The 16,155-nt window shown below is 39.7% G+C and overlaps 1 protein-coding gene across 2 annotated transcripts in view; it reads right to left on the bottom strand.

Annotated features, from left to right (window-relative positions):
• Positions 1–15,759, bottom strand: part of SS18 (SS18 subunit of BAF chromatin remodeling complex) — a 42,505-nt gene extending 26,746 nt beyond the window's left edge. For both annotated transcript variants that reach the window (XM_058034144.1, XM_058034135.1), the window contains exons 1-3: positions 15,622–15,759; positions 12,062–12,138; positions 10,722–10,806 (exon numbers count right to left, since the gene is read on the bottom strand). In XM_058034144.1, coding sequence (XP_057890127.1) covers positions 10,722–10,806; positions 12,062–12,138; positions 15,622–15,690 — 231 coding nt within the window. In that variant the 5' untranslated portion in view covers positions 15,691–15,759. The remainder of the gene's footprint in view (positions 1–10,721; positions 10,807–12,061; positions 12,139–15,621) is intronic.
• Positions 15,760–16,155: the final 396 nt, after the last annotated feature.

Here is a 16,155-nt window from a genome sequence, read left to right on the forward strand (position 1 = left end):
GGTTATAACTATTCATGAAAAACTGTCCCCATGAGACAACCACACGTGTGTTTTTCAACATTTCTCTTCACAGACAGAACCAAGCAGGTGAAGTTCCTAAGTTCCTCTCTAGCCCAGTCCCTGCCTATGCCTACACTATTCACCAGGTTCATAAAGACAAAACACAATATAGTACTAGTAGTAATAGAGTAAGGCTTTCCCAGTGAGTGTATGGTAACAGCAGAGTAACACAGACACTCACATATATTCACTTGGCAGGGGAGGGGAGTGAATGGTAGTAATTTGTTGTCTCAACATTTCTTCAAATACCTCAAGCAGGTATTATTTTACCTGCAGTACTTCAAAAAATTCTTCAGGAAATTAGTGAAGGCTTTTTTTTCAGCAGTAAGAAGGAAGGAGATGAAGAAAAATACAAGCAAGTAGGCAACTTCTCTTACTAAATTCCTTTCATTCCTCCATGATGAAGAGAATTTTATAAGCAAAGCTCCTTCTTCAGCCTACAGCAGAAGAGGCAGGAGGTAAAGAAGGTAAGAGTGAAAGGCAGCTCTACCCTCTGAACACTGTGACTGAAATGCTGCTCCATTCTCCTTGTTCTTCCTCCACTAGTGAGCAACCAAGGCAAGGCTGCTTCCCCTCAGTTAAAGTCTTCTGTCCCCTCACCTACTAAACTCACTATTATCCTAATTTTGCATTTAACAGAATCTAACAGAAATTATCTAAAACTGATATACAAAGAAATAAACAAAAAAGAAAACAGACCATTTTCATTTTTATTTGGAAAGTATGCTCAGGAATACTATCAAAACCAACACACTTGGTATCCTACACATGAACAGTCAGTGCTCAGAGCCTGTCCCATGGCAGCCTCAGAGAAGGCCCATTCCAGCAAACTGAGAGCAAAGTCAAAAATCATCCAAGCTGAAATGTTTTTAGAATTAAAATGAACTTCTTCAATTCCAAGTATGAAACATTAGAAAGTCCAATGAAGTACTAAAGAAGATCAGCTCATACCTAGGTTTTAGCTATCCTGCATTGTACAAACATGGGCATGCCCTTATCTGTGGAAAGAGGGACAAAAAAAGCTCTCCAAAGATTATTTAAACAAAGCTATATATATTCCAACTCTATTTAGTCTGAAGTTTTCAAAACAACTATCCTTCAAGAAAAACATTGCAGTTATCAAAAAGACAGCATGAGAGAGTGTAGACACGCAAGGACAGGGAACAAAAAATTGTTAAGGACTTTAGATACAAAAACCTGCAAGAGACTTCACAAACCACAGGGAATTAAGTCAATTGAGGGAGCGACTAAAAACACTCAAGAGGTACTACCAGAAAGTAATTCATCAAGAGGAGCTTCTGGATATGGAAACAGCCCAAAGGCCTGTGTGAATCCACATCAGATTCTTGAAAATAATGCAAGAAAAAGTTCAAAGATGCTAAAAAAAAAATCAATCCTCCATTAAAAGAAACTACTCTATCAGATAAATAGAAAGTAGACATACACTATACCTCTACTTATAAAAAAAGTAGTAGGACCAATATAGTAAAGTCAAACCTTTCTAATTTACTAGAAAATTTTAAAAATACAAATTAAACCACCTAGCTGCATAATTAACAGAAGCCTCTTAACACAAGTTTTTTGACAAAGCCTTTTGGAGCAATATATTGTCCAATGGCACTGATCAGAAACTGCCCAGAGGGAAGTTCAAAGAGTAAAGGAACAATCAGAGCTCTCCTGAAAATATTTTAGTAAATGTCAAGATATGAAGCTACTGTAACATTACTGAAAATGTGAAAGAAAGAATAAGCACAAGGTGCCAAGTGATGTGGATAAATTATATGACAACTACATGGAACTGCAAACCACATTCTTCAGGAAGAGGAAGCTCCTGTTGCCACTAATCCAGAAAAAAAGTAACAAACAAAAAAGAATTTACCACAATCCAGAGAGTTTGGTGGGGAAAAAAATCCCAAACCAAAACAAAAACCCAACAAAACAAACAGAAAACTCAAAACCCCATAAAATCTATACATAATACCTGTGGTCACTTTCTGTTTATCTTCAGTAATATCCAAAGTCAGGTAGAATACTAAAGAAAAACTGCTGATGTTTTTGATACCATAATGCACATTCAATTTGGGCAAAATAATCTCAAAAAGATACTGTAAAAATAGCAGGATTCTAAAGAGAGGCAATCAGTGATTAAAAACTTTGACTGTTTACACCTGAAACAGCAAAAAGGACAGATTTCTTTTGCATATAAAGGAATATAACTTAAGAGGATATGACAGAAAGACAATTTAATGTATGATACATACAAAAAGTAGATCATCCAATTTATGGTTTAACAAGAAAGAAAACCTCAGGAGAATAGTCAGTAAATTGAAGAATAACATTAAACATACAAGACATGCCATAAATCACATAAATCTGAGGTATTCATCAACACAGCACGCTAGAACTAAGTTTAAACAAGATTAAGAGATAATTACACATACATCTATGCAATAGAAACAGTTATATAGGATATTATATAGGATATTTTAAAAGAGCATTACAAGCCTTTTTGTCAGATCATAAACCAATCACTACCTGATAGTAATTAAAATGAAATGTCTCCTGCAGATATAATTATTCCCCAGTGAAATTCCTCCAGAGTATTTTTCTAGTGGATGCAGACAGAAGAAAACAAGAAAAAATTATTTTTAAATGGTAACTTCCCGATTTCTATTGGACTTGATCCAGACTTTTACAGATAATAAACTTCTTTAAATTAACTTCAATTTAAAAATCCCACAACAAGAAAAAAACCCCACCCAGCTACATAAACTAGATTATTTAACCTTTTTTGTTCCTTACAGAAGAAAACTGACTATCCCCAAGAACACGCACTAAATACAGCAAAGACTTTTGCAATGCAAAATGACCACACAGTATTCAAAAGAAACAACCCACCCTGTGCAAAAGAAACGCTACCCAAAATGAATTCTAGCCATTAACTCTAGATAGGAAGGGTAAAATCCAAATACAGGCTAACTGAACCAAAGGAAAGGCTACTTCCCTCCTTTTGCTGGAAATGGGACAAAAAGGAATGAAAATTAAAATCACTGCTGACTTTATTCCAATTATGTAGTAGAAAATGTTAAATATTTTACTTCAGTAAAAAGTAAATTAAAGACTTAGTAAATGTTAGTTTCACTTGCTAAACGCTAACTTTTGGCTCATTTCCCCAAACACACAGATTACACTTCCAGTGGCTATGAGCATTTAAAATTTATCAGAGCGTGAAAAACATTAATTATAAGCTATTTAGTGAAACTCTAGAAATTTGAACAGGAAAAAGACTGAAACTGACCCAATAGCTGCAACAAAAAAGAGATGAGAAAAAAAAAAATTAGATTTTAACTGACAAGTTCCAGCAAACAAAATCCAAAAGTTACTTGAAAGTATGCATTAAAGACAACAGCTACACTGCATTTTTAGAGGATTTTCTTTTAAATAATAAAATATATCAAATACAAGACACAACAATAAAACCCCTAGGGTGAAAATGTGCATCTGAAGATGGTAAGATTTTTCTTACCACCACCAGCAGGTCCAAAGATTTGTTTAGGGAACATGTATTGTTATGAAAACTGAGGTGGAGTATCAACTCAGTCAGCAAAAAAATTTAAAAAAAAAGACAAAAAACAGGAAATACTGTTAAGCACATTAAAACACAATATTGCTAATCAATACAACTAGCAATAGATACTTAAAGTACACTATCAAAAATACAATTTTCTTGAAATTCTCTCAGAATAACAATTAAAAGCTACAGGAAATGCAAACATAAATAGCCTTCTTTTGTTTCCAAGAGAAGCCTTAACTCAAGATTTAATCAATCATCTTTGTTTTCAATTCTCAAATAGCATTTTCTGCAAAGCAAAACACTCCTTCCCAGGGGGTACTCTGCCCTGCTCATATCACATTGCTAATATCACAGGACCTGTCCCAGTCTCAGAGAGCAGTACTCTGTTGATAGGTGGTGATGGCACCTGTGGAGTACTTACTGAGGTGTCAGACTGGGAAATAAGATCATAAAGGAATATGCTTTTGAGATTTGAAAGAGCAGAGACTTAATTGGGCTACAGTTCTTCCTCTGCAAGGTACAGGGTATTCTGGTACTGAGTGTCTTCAATGAAAAAAGAAAGACCCTGTATCAATTCTCAGCTAGTGAAATATTTGAGGGTAGGGGGGATTTCTACAGGAAAAACATTTACAATCATGTCTAAATAGGGAAGGTAATTATAAATGTAATTTGTGCTCTCACTGTTGGATTACCAGTTGTGACTCAGAGAAAGGAATTTCAAATTTACAATGACAACCAGTTAATACATCTTGATCTACATCAGGATCTTCAAAAGTCAGAGAAATTCTGACTTAGTACTTAAACATTCTGTTTAAAGAGGAAATTGAAATCTTTAATTGTTTCAAACTGCATATGTCACTGCATACAAATATTTCACTGTCCCAGTATTCATTAACAACAAACAAAATTTAACCCTGAAATATCTGATGTCCTCTTAGCAATAGCTATTCTGATACTTATAAAAATAGTCCTCCAAAAATTCTTTGGAGGGTTTCAGTAGAACTAAAAATTACTTAAATCAGAATTTTTAAAAACTGCATTAATTCATATGGGTTTATTAAGAGTGACCGTGCATCATTTAACTGTGGATGTTAACTCAGGGATCACTGAATTATAGAAACTAGACAACTTCTGAGGTGCTCTGTAACTCCCCCATAAAATGCAGTTCCTATCTGTCCTCAGCTTTGTGTTCCACAGCCCTGGTCTCTTTTGCTTTTAAGATGGTTTACTGTTTGGTCTGATACTTACAGGTTTTTTTTATATTTAGTAGTCTAAGAGAAAAAAAAAATCCACCTCTGTTCTAGCTAACAGGCTTTATGTAAACTCACCTAAAGCAGAAAGAATCCAGCAGAACTCTCACAGCAAAGCATTTGGGAAAGACCAGAACCATACAGACTCTGCACCTATGTTACCAGACTACCTGGTACAGCTTTCAGGAAACAGCCTACAATTGAAAATGTATTTATTGTGCAGATACTGCACTACAGAGAGGCAAATGACATCTGTGAGTATGAAAGAATTACACTTTAGAGCATACTCCTCATTCAAACTGCCAGCGATTTTTACTGATTTCTAAATCAGCCACACAAGTTCACAGGCAGTAGAAATAGTTTTTTGTGTACAGTGCACTAGCTCCCCGTGTGGACACACCTGATTAACAATACATGCAAAGTAGCTTACAGAACTCAGAGCAATCCTCTGTTTAAAATGGCAGCTATTGGGCTCTGAATTCACTCCTAACAACAGAAATTTCAGTATTTATTTTTTTCTTAGTGTAGTTGCTGGGTTAAGAAGCTCCCACCAGTGACTCTTCATTTCCAACAGTCCCCTTTCAGTTTTGCCAACACAGCCGCTTTCTTCTCTTTTGTAACATCTTAAGAAATTATGGTTTTTTTCAAAACTGTTTAACATTTAATCAGAGCAATTATTCTTCAAAATCCAAGCTCCAGGAATCACTAATAGCTCCCTTGCCTCTTGACAGGAAACATTCAACCTTCCTTTTCCTCTGTTCTCTATTAATTCAGTTTACAAATAGTTGAACTTGAACTGGGCATGGACTTGTGTTCTGAAAGGTTAATGCAAAATTATGCAGCATACCCCACATACTACAAACAGATTTTCTGCTATGCCACCTGTCCTGATTTCTGCTGAGATAGAGTTGATTTTCTTCCCAGTAGCTGGTGCAGTGCTGGATTTTGGATTCAGTAGAATAATGTTGATAACACACTGATGTTTTGGATGCTAAGCAGTGCTTACTCTTAAATCAAAGATTTTTTTGTGTCCCAGGCTCTGCTAGCAAGGTGTGCAAGAAGCCAAGAGGGAGCATGGCCAGGACAGCAGACTCAAACTGGCCAAAGGGATAATCCACACCACAGAGCATCAGACTCAGACTGGGCACTGGTCTGTGGTTTTACTGTCTCATTTTTAATTACAATTATAATATTATTGTAGTATTTTATTTCAATTATTAAACTGTTCTTATCTCAACACAGAGGTCTCATCTTTTTTCCTGATTCTCCTGCCCAGCCCACTGCAAGGGGAGGTAAGCTGCATGGTACTTAGTTGCCAGCTGGGGTTAAACCACACCACCACCATAGCTGTCAAACTTTACCAGGCATTTGGTGCACAACTGGACAAGAATCTCATTAATTTAGGATTCCTCTCATCATCAGTAGTAAAAGATTTACTTCACAATTTTATTTTAAAGTGTGAAAAAAATTGAGCCATATTTTTATTCTCAGGATGCCACCTTGCTTTTTTCAAGAAGAGCCAAGTCAAGGTAATTCAACTACCATATATTTTAGACAACTTTTGTGTTCAAAATAATGACTACTAAAAAAAACAGAATGCACACTCATTTCTTAAGACTCCCATTTTTTTCTACAACACATTGCAAGTACACTAAAACCACAGATAGAACATCATCCCTTTGAAAAATAAAGTGTGTAAAATTATATGAGAGTTTTCATTGTTTAAGTGAAACCATGCTTATATATTAAAGATTCCTACTTAGCCTGCAGAGCTCCACAACTTAGAACCATTAAACATCATTACCAACACTTCATGAAAGCTTGTCTTCAAGTTAATTTTTAGAAATATTTTATTATTTGGTGTATGGGCAGCGGTTGTCTTTGGTTTTGGTTTGGGAGATTTGTTTGTATTAGTTTGCTTTGCTGTGGTTTGGGTTTTATCCTATCTCTTGAAGCAGATGCTTTGGGAAGAACCAGGATTTCAGTGCTTGTTGAGATTAGGTGTTTATAAAAAGCTATCATTATCTTCTAGAGAAGTATTTTTTAACTAAAGTGACATGGACTCCTCCCTAATCTGTGTGACAAGTTTGGGAACAGCACAAAATAAGGGATTTCGCAAGTGCTACAAAAAGCTTAATTTTTGAAAGAAATAGCTCAAGCAAAAATATATTTCTGGTTTGTAATTAGAAAGTTTATTAATAACCTTTACAATACTATCAAATTTAGAAAAACTATTTAATGCAATATCCAGATTCTTCTGTGACTTGGACACAGTAAGTTTTCTTGGAAGTCATTACACATACAGACTGTAACTTAGTACTGGAAGAAACTGGCAGTTCCAACATAAAAGAAAGCTCTATGTTACACAAGTGAGTAATAATCAGAAGCACTTATTTTCAACACCCTGAAATATACACTGAAATCTCATGCTCTGAATGCTGACAGAATGTAAGAAAAACTGAAAAAAATCACTGCCTATACTACAAAAAAAAAAAAAAAAACAAACCACCCTCCACAAAACAAAACCCAAAAAAACAATAAAAACCCACACACCAGTGTTCCCAAATAATTCCTGTAGATCTCAATATGTGGCCATTATAAAATGAAAAGTTTCCTACTACATACCAAATAAAGTGACAGTTATGGGTTGTTTCCTTAAAAATATTTGGCAAAACTAAGACATATAAGAGAGGGAAGATGCCCAAATAGAAAAGCTGGGGTTTTTTTATTCAGTAGCCTTCAATGACTTTTTAAGGGCACTAAATACACTTCAGAAAACAAAAAAAATATAAGTCAATGAGGATGCTTGTTCTGCAGATTGAAATGTCATGTGTTTAGAAACAAACAATATCTCACCACCACTTCAACTGCATCTTTGCTCTCTACAGTTCAAGGACATCAATATCTTGCTGTAGGCCTCCCTCAAAAGCAGCACCAGTGAAAAATCACAAGAAAGCAAGTATTGTGTTCCTCATGGTGCAAAAGCCCTTTCTGGGAAGCTAGCTTATGTCATAAGGTGATCGTAAAGAGACTCTTGACTGTGATGCAAAAATACCTGCCACAACTCAGAGAGACAGCAAAATGTTGCATCATCTTCACACGTGAACTTCGTCACTGCTCCAATCCAGCTGGGAAGACAGCACGTAACAGCCCTTCCCTTAGTAATGCAGCTGTTCACACAGCTGAGAAAAGACTGGTTCACTCAAGAACCTCACACTTTGTCTCTTAATGTGAAAGAAGGTGTCTTACCCAAAAGTAATAATTTGATACTCTAGTAGGCATACAAGACCACAGGAGCCTGGTTATGACACTGGATTATCAAAGTTTTCCTGGCTGCCTTCACCCAGACTCTGCAGTGCTTGCTTCACCTGCTTCACCCTTCCAGGTCCCAGTTATATAAACATTTCTCTGCACAGCACTATTGGATCTCTACACTTTTTTTTCTCTAAGGCAGTACCAGAGTTTCAGAAACTACATCAGTCATTTCATTGGAACACTGAATTCTGAAAGGCAAGGGAAAGGGCACAACAGCTGACTACAAGCATTTCTCCTAACAATATCAAGCATTGAGCAATTTTTGCTCATACTAAAAATTTCAATGAATCTGGTAACTTATGTCTTTTTTTTCAGTGTGAATGACATCTGAAGAGAAGCATTCTCTTTCCAACCTCACTTTAACACATAACTATTAATTTTTATTAAATGCTTTAAAAGTTGTGAAATTTCTTGAGAGCTTATTTACCCGATTAAACAATAACAGGATAAAACTTAAGCAAAAAAGATAATTTAGTCTGCTGAGGGGAACAATCTTCCAGAAATAAATAGATGAGACACAACCCAACTTCAGGAGGTGTCCAAACTCAAGGTCTCCTAACTTCTGTGGAAAGAAACTGCAGAAGCAGTAGCATAAAATTGGTATCTTTCAGTATTAAAAATAGTAGATGTCTACCAGTATCCTGGTCTGTATTTACTGTTGCCATCCACACCTTGAACACTAATCAACTGCTGATACACAAGCGTGGTGAAGAGAATCCTACTACCTCCAAGTCAGCATGAGCCTAATCAGCTCCTACATGGAAAGCAGTGGAGGAAAAGGCCCAGAAGTAGTTCATCTTGCATTGAAAAAAGAAAGATAACATGATATCTCACACGTTCCCAAATTCTGTTAGCTAAAATTTACTAGCAAGACAGAAAGAATATAGAGAATATTTTCCTATAAACCCTAACAAAAATCATTATGCTACAATCTGATTATGCTACATTTTGGGACATTCTTCAAAGATTGTAGATCACAGCATCTACATTTAGGTAAGACTGAAGACCTAAATTTCATTTAGTATTTTTGAAAGAAAACCCAAGAACCTTTACTCCCTTCCTCATCTGTCCAAAAGAGACTTTCTCTACCCGCTCAAACACACACACTATGCTATTTTTCTCAATACCATGGAATATTCCTGTCATTGAATATCAGAAACACACTCCTGTCCAGATCTGCAAAAGCCTTTCCCAGCCCTATCTTCATTTTCTTTTAGGCAGAGAATGTCATCACATTCAACTTTAACAACAGGGCTGTCCACCAGGGACTAGGAGAAGGTCAAATTCATTTCCAGTTGTCATCAGAACCAGGATATGAATTAAGCCTCCAAAAACATATTAGTTGAGGAACACACACAGCCCTCTTAAAGGGTTCTTTCCCTCCCCCTCAGCTACAAGCATGGATTTATAAAAGAGAAACCTCTACAGGCACAACAGGTTGGACATAATAAAGCACTGTTTCTATAGTCCTCTAGGTACCAACTTGAAAGGATGCTTCGCTAGCAGCAACGATTGGAGAACACTTCTCCAGAGACCAAAGAAAAAGTAATTCAATTTCAGTTGGTGAAAACTAGTATCTAGGAATGGCTGTTTCATAGACATTCTTTTTAGTTTCATTTTGCAGAAATGAATCAAGACTATATTAATTCAAGAAAAGTCTTATTACCAAAAAACAAAGAACTTCCTTGTGTTACTCACAATGAACTCCCCAAGCTTTCTGATTAGAACAAAAAGCAAACAGACAGCAAGCTATCTTTAAGCTGTTGTTTCTTTTCTTACTGCTGCATAAACAATGGAAAAGGGGAAAAATTCAAGGCATCTTGTAAAATACTGAATTCAGGAATACAGATGCAGAAAAAATTCAGACTAAAAAAAGATAGCAAGTAATATCCAAGACATGTAAAGTGATGCAGTGTTTCAAGGGCCTTTGGACCTTACTTCTTTTATATTATCATAATCCACCTTAAAACAAAGTTGTTTTTCCAATACAGGAGAAAGGCAAAGAATTTGAGACTCATCTAGAAGGTGGAAAAGCAGCAAAAAATTTACCCAGCCTCATTCCACTGGGGCAAGAGAATGGATTATATTTCAGTGAAAAATAAAAAGACAAAGGAAAAAAATCCCATTCCCTCACTTTTCCCTAATGTAAGAGGAAAAAGAGGACTGCTGTAGGAGTTGACTAAGAACCATACCACTAGTTCTCAGCTGAGGGGGAAAAACAATAAAGGAAAAAAATTCTATATTTGAGGCAGGCCAGATAGTTGAGCATTGCATATCTAATTCACAGTAAGAGTCTACATTTAAACAAGTCAGATTTTAAGCAATACCTAAGCAGTGAGATTACTCCAAATACAGCATAAAGAGACAGCATCATGTATTTACTGTACAGTAAATCAGAGGCCAAGTGTTTGGTCATTATCTCAAACATTTGGTTTCTTGGTTTTTGGTTTGGGTGGGTTTTTTTTTACCTTCAGGAATCCAAATGAAATATATTCCCTACTTTTACACTATTTTGTACTTACTGCTGGTAGTAGAGACTGCATGTTCTGGTTGGAGTCAGCTATAGTGGCTAGGTAAACCAAGTTTGTATGCAGCATCTGCTGGTATCTATCAAAATAAACAAAGCAAAACAAATCTTAATTCATAAATACAGTAACATCAGAATTTACTTTAATTCCACAAATGTAAAGAAAGCTACTTATGCAAAACAAGACTCAAGAGACTTACCAAAGTACCATTACTAGGAATCTTAAGCCTTTTGCCTCACACTTATTTATTATCCAATCTTTCCCAATGTCTCCATCATATCTGTGCCTAACTGTATTACTGTCTTGCTATGAAAAAAATCTAAAGCTGAGTGACACTGTTCTCACTTACTCCACTTCCTGCCTTAAACTAAATCACCAGAACACATACAGGGAGTGTGTTTTGTGTCTGGTGCAATTTCATGACAAACACTAGAGAAAGAGAGCTGTTTATTATGTCCCCATTTAAAGATATCATAGATTTACGTGGCCACATTTCACCAGGACCCTGAGCTTTGGAAGTTTGCTATGGAATAATTTCTCTGCTAGAGAACCATAGCCCTGATTCTCAGTATCTGGCCCACAGTCACAAAAACAACCTTGAAAGCTGGAGCAGATTACAAGTACACAACTACAGGCCTGCAAACAAAAGTAGTCCCTTAAACCAAAAGCACCTATTGTTTATGATCCCACTCCTTTTCCCAGATAACCAGTTCCCTTGGCAAGGGAGTAGGATGTCCTATCTGTCCATATTTGTCTGATTACATGGGTGCCATCATCACCTCATGCCAGAAAAGAGTAATGGGAAAATAACACTCCCTAACAATTCACTCTTTCTATAGTTCTCTCAGCTCACTCTCCAAAGACCCCACTAGACAGCAAGTCTATGACAGATATTTTAGCAAGCCAAACTTCTACAACAAGCCTGTTTGTTCTTGGCCACATGAAAAGCAGGTAGTTTTCAAACACGCCATCAGGAAGCAGAGAGGTCCATTTTCCTACATGGTTTTGGGAATTTTTCAAACAAAACTACCTCTTTCCAACAGTGTAATTACAATACAGAAGAAAAAGATCTTTGTTTGACAGTCCTTATTTTTATGAGCATCATCATCATGACATCAACTTGCAGTAGGCAAGCTGCAACATTTCAGTGACATAAGTTATACTCATAGAGCAAATAAAACCCATCCACTCCCCACAAGAATTTCAAGTGTAGTATCTGTAGCAATGCTTTTCTTCATAGCACAGCTGTCCTATAAGTTAAGCTAAACAAATCAAGAATGATGGTCTAGATGGAAATTCACCCAGTCCACAGTACGTATAGATTAAGGTCTTACTGAGAGCATTCAGAAGTCTTTCCCTTGTTCTGATAGTCCATTATACACTGGATAAGATGGTTGTTTTCATCCAACATCTGAAACAATAAAGAGAAGTTCAAAGTAAATTCCATGTTCTTTTTGGAAAGAAACTGAAGATAAGTTTGAGTCTTGAGTAATGCTCCTCTTCTTAGTTTTAAAAAACAACAAAAGTGTTGTTATCCATGAAGTTCTACTTCACCACTTATTTGCAGAACACTGGCTTGCTCCCATTTCCCCCCTCTGATCAGTTTTACAGGTTTTGGCTTAAGGGTTCCACAGTGCTACCATCAGCAGCCACATTTGTGAAGCATCCTGTTCAAATACCTGTCCTGATTTTGCACCAAGTTCTTAGAGTTTTAAAAGTTTTCTGCATTCCTTCATTTGATTGCTAACAAGAAATTCACTTAGAAGTCAATGCCCCAAGCTTCCCTCCTCTTTCTAAAGCTTGCAACTGCTTATAAACTTAATTTTAAAAGACACGGAAATTGTTATTGGTGAAAACTGAGCTAACCAGATTTGTTCAAAGCAAATGCACTGGAAAGCAGGCAATATTTACATGAAGAATCTCTAACTAAGCTGCATTTTATAAATATTTGGTATAATGGCACATTATGGTTTAGGAATGGTATTGCCCAATTTAATATTCCCACTGAAACACTCCAAATCACGCAACCCTCTCCCCTCTGGTAGGGTGGAGGGGAGAACTGGAGGTACAAAAGGATCACCAGCTGAAATAGTAAAAATGTACTGGAAATACCACTGAGATAAGAAGCAAACAATAACAGCAAAAAATACTACTGATGGAGGGTACAAGAGGGCAAACGATTCACATGCAAGTGCTCATCACACAGAGCCCCCAACAATACCTGAGAGCATCACAATATGTGATCCCCCTCCCCATGCCTGGAAAATGGAGTGAGGTGCTGCAGAATAACCTCTGGGTCCACACCATGAGCCTTCCTGGCTAGTGCAGGAATTAATCCTGTGGTGGCCAGAATCAGGACAAATGCACACAATAAATCTATCATACTTTAGCAGTGTCCATGAAAATGAACACCTGACAATTAATTTTCTCACCAAAAAAGAGTAGTCCTAAAACTCATGGGCAATGGCCAATTTCAAACTTTCTACAAAAAGTTCATGAAGTTAGTGTTCCAAGCTCTGTAAACAGGGAAAAACCACACAACCTGATATCCTGAAGTGCATGTGGCCCTCACACACTCATCTTTCTAGCTCATGCTCTGCACTCTGATCAGGCAAGATTCAGCAGAACCATGGCTAACCTGAGCCTTCAGCCAAGTTATCTAAGTGAACTTACAGAAATGGAAAATTTACTGCCAAATGCAAAATTTTGCATCAATTTACTCCTTTGCTTTCTCTCACTGGAAAGCTGGTTTACATCCCTTTACCCAGCTGCTGAATTTCACAAAACAAGCAGAATCTTAAAATATCCCACAGATGCTCTCCTTCTTCCAAACATGGTTGAAACCAGCCATGACTAGACTCATCCTTCCACAAGGAAAGCACAACATAATTCCACAGTCTTTATTTCATTAACAAATTCTACAGGGAGGAAAAAGAAAAAAAAGTAGTGACACTTTTTTCTGTACTTAATCCATCTCTACTATGAAAAGAGTATGGAGTCAGAAACTTTATGCAGTTCAGTCAGAACTTCTATCCAGTAAGAACGAGCCAGTCAGCCAAGTTTTCTTAAACTTTAAACAGTAATTCACCAGAATGGACTACAAAAATCCCAGTGCAAGTATTTTGCCTGAAACTGCTGGATCTGGAAACACATGCATTAAGCACTAAACACAGACATAACTGCAGTATTTTCAGCTACTATGTGAGCCTCAGAAAACAGGCAAAGCTACAACTGCAAAGCTACCTCTCTGAAGAGGACCACAAACCCACTGCTACACTGACACATAGCACACGAACTAACTTCAAGTTTTATAACAAACACAGTGGCCATTTTCATCAGAAAAAAGGGAAAGAGGAGATAATACCTTTGATACCAAAGTCTAACAGAGCGCCTGCAAAGGAAGCTGTGAATCGAGCCTCTCCCCAGAATACCTCCCACAGTCCTGAGGGAAGCAGCAGATTCTTAAGGCTTGGCAGACAAGTACACCTTGAAACTGCCCATTGGATGGTTGCATTCTTCATTACAGCCACCTGAGCCAGACCTCTTGGGGAGGAAAGGACCGAAGGGGGCAGGGATGCTAGGGCTAAGAGGAAAGGGAACAAGAAGGAATATAAGTGTATCCTAGGTGGGGCTGCAGACAACTGCTTTTCACAAGTTTAACTGAGTGCTTGCTGATAGAAAATTGGGATAGTTATAAACACCTACCACTGAAAGAATTTAGTTTCCAGCTGGATGAAAATACCTTCAGGGCTTCTGACAACTCAGGTACATTACAAAAATTCTTCAACTTTAACACTGAGGTTCTGCCAGCACACCACCATCGAACTAATGGTGTGACTACAGACCCAGGAGAACTTTATCGTCTGTATTCTCCATGGGTACCTCAGCATGCTGAAGTCTCTACTGACTACTACATACCCAGTGGATATGTATTTTTCATTTACAGTTCCCAAGCACTGACTTCTCCTACAGTACCCTGGAGGTTCCCATTACAACTCTAGGGTCTTCTTTAAGCATTGCTGGAACACCTGCTTTGTAGAGGTTCCAATTCTTTACTAAATCAGAGGCGTGCTCTATTGACCTAAAGGACCTCTCCACATAAGGAGCTGGTACCAATCTGAAATCTGTTTGATCCAGGGCCACCCACACCAGTGATGGTACGAGTCTTAAGTTCCTAAATACCACACAGTTACCAGTGAACTTGAACATGCTCCTCTGTTGCTGCTGTGCATTATTATTAATCCTGTATGTGCTTTTCTTTGATCGCTTTAGCGAGTGAACTTGCTCCCTCCCACACAAGCTTAGGTGGAGTCGTCCGGAGGCGCTGTCATTGGCTCCGAACGCGATATCCTCCTTCAATCACACCTAAGGCTTACTGGGAGGCAGCCTTAACTACCAGGTCTACCCAGTTTGGGAACTGGAGCCGCCTCCCACCCCGCAGCGCCCGGAGTCGGGCAGAGGGTCCGGAACAGCCGGGCCGCGGTCCCGCTGTCAGAGCCCCCCGCAGGAAGGATTTACTCCACTCCTCCACTTTCAGGCCGAGTCCTCTCGGCTTAATTCACGCCCGCGGGGGCGGTCGGGGCAGCCCGAGTGGAGGAAGAAAATGAGGGCTGGAGGGGCCGGGAACATCGCCCGCCTCCGCCCGGCTCCTCCCGCCGGCCCCGGGACCCTCCAACAAGTGTCCCAGCGCAGGGAGAGGGGCAGCGCCGCGCCGGGGCCGAGCCCCGGGCGCAGCGAGTGCGGCCCGGCCGCCTCCCTTCCCCGCCGGGGCCTCGGCGCTCCGGGCCTCGGCCGCCGTCGCCCCCGTTCCCCGCGCGGCAGGAAGCGGCAGCTGCGGCCCCCGGGGCCGCCCGGGCCGGGCCGGGCCGGGCCCTCCTCTTCGCGCCCTCCTCACCTTCTGGATGGCGGCCGGCGTGATCTCGCCCTTGCCCCGCTGCCTCGGGGCCGCGAACGCCACCGACATGTCTGGCGGCTGCCGGGAGCCCCCGCGTCCGCTCCCGCCCGTTCGCGCGCGCGCCCCGCGGACCCAGCAGCGGCGGCGATCCGGGAAGAACGCGGCGCGCGGGGGGGCGGGGGCGCGCGCCCGGTGGGACGGCCCATCCCCATCCCGCCGGGGGAAGGGGTTAAGGAGGACCGGCGGCTCCTCCCTGCTTTTCCCCCTGGTGAGGGGGCGTCTCGATAAGACCGTGGCCGCTCCGTACGGCCCGGCCAGAACACCTGGACCGAGAGCCGACCCTGAGCCGCTTCGAAAGTGATCCCCCCCAGACAGCCTTGTCACGCGCCTTTCTTGTTTATCCCTTTCCCTCCGCCGCCTTGGTACGTTCCTGCCCGACGAGCCTCATAGCAGGGAAGTGGTACGGTCGGCTGGGAGGGGGAGTGACGGTGCTGTGGCGCGCACGTTGCAGGGGACACGCTCGGGCTGTGCCGG

Source organism: Melospiza georgiana, chromosome 1 (genome assembly GCF_028018845.1).
Source record: "Melospiza georgiana isolate bMelGeo1 chromosome 1, bMelGeo1.pri, whole genome shotgun sequence".
NCBI classification, from domain to species: domain Eukaryota; kingdom Metazoa; phylum Chordata; class Aves; order Passeriformes; family Passerellidae; genus Melospiza; species Melospiza georgiana.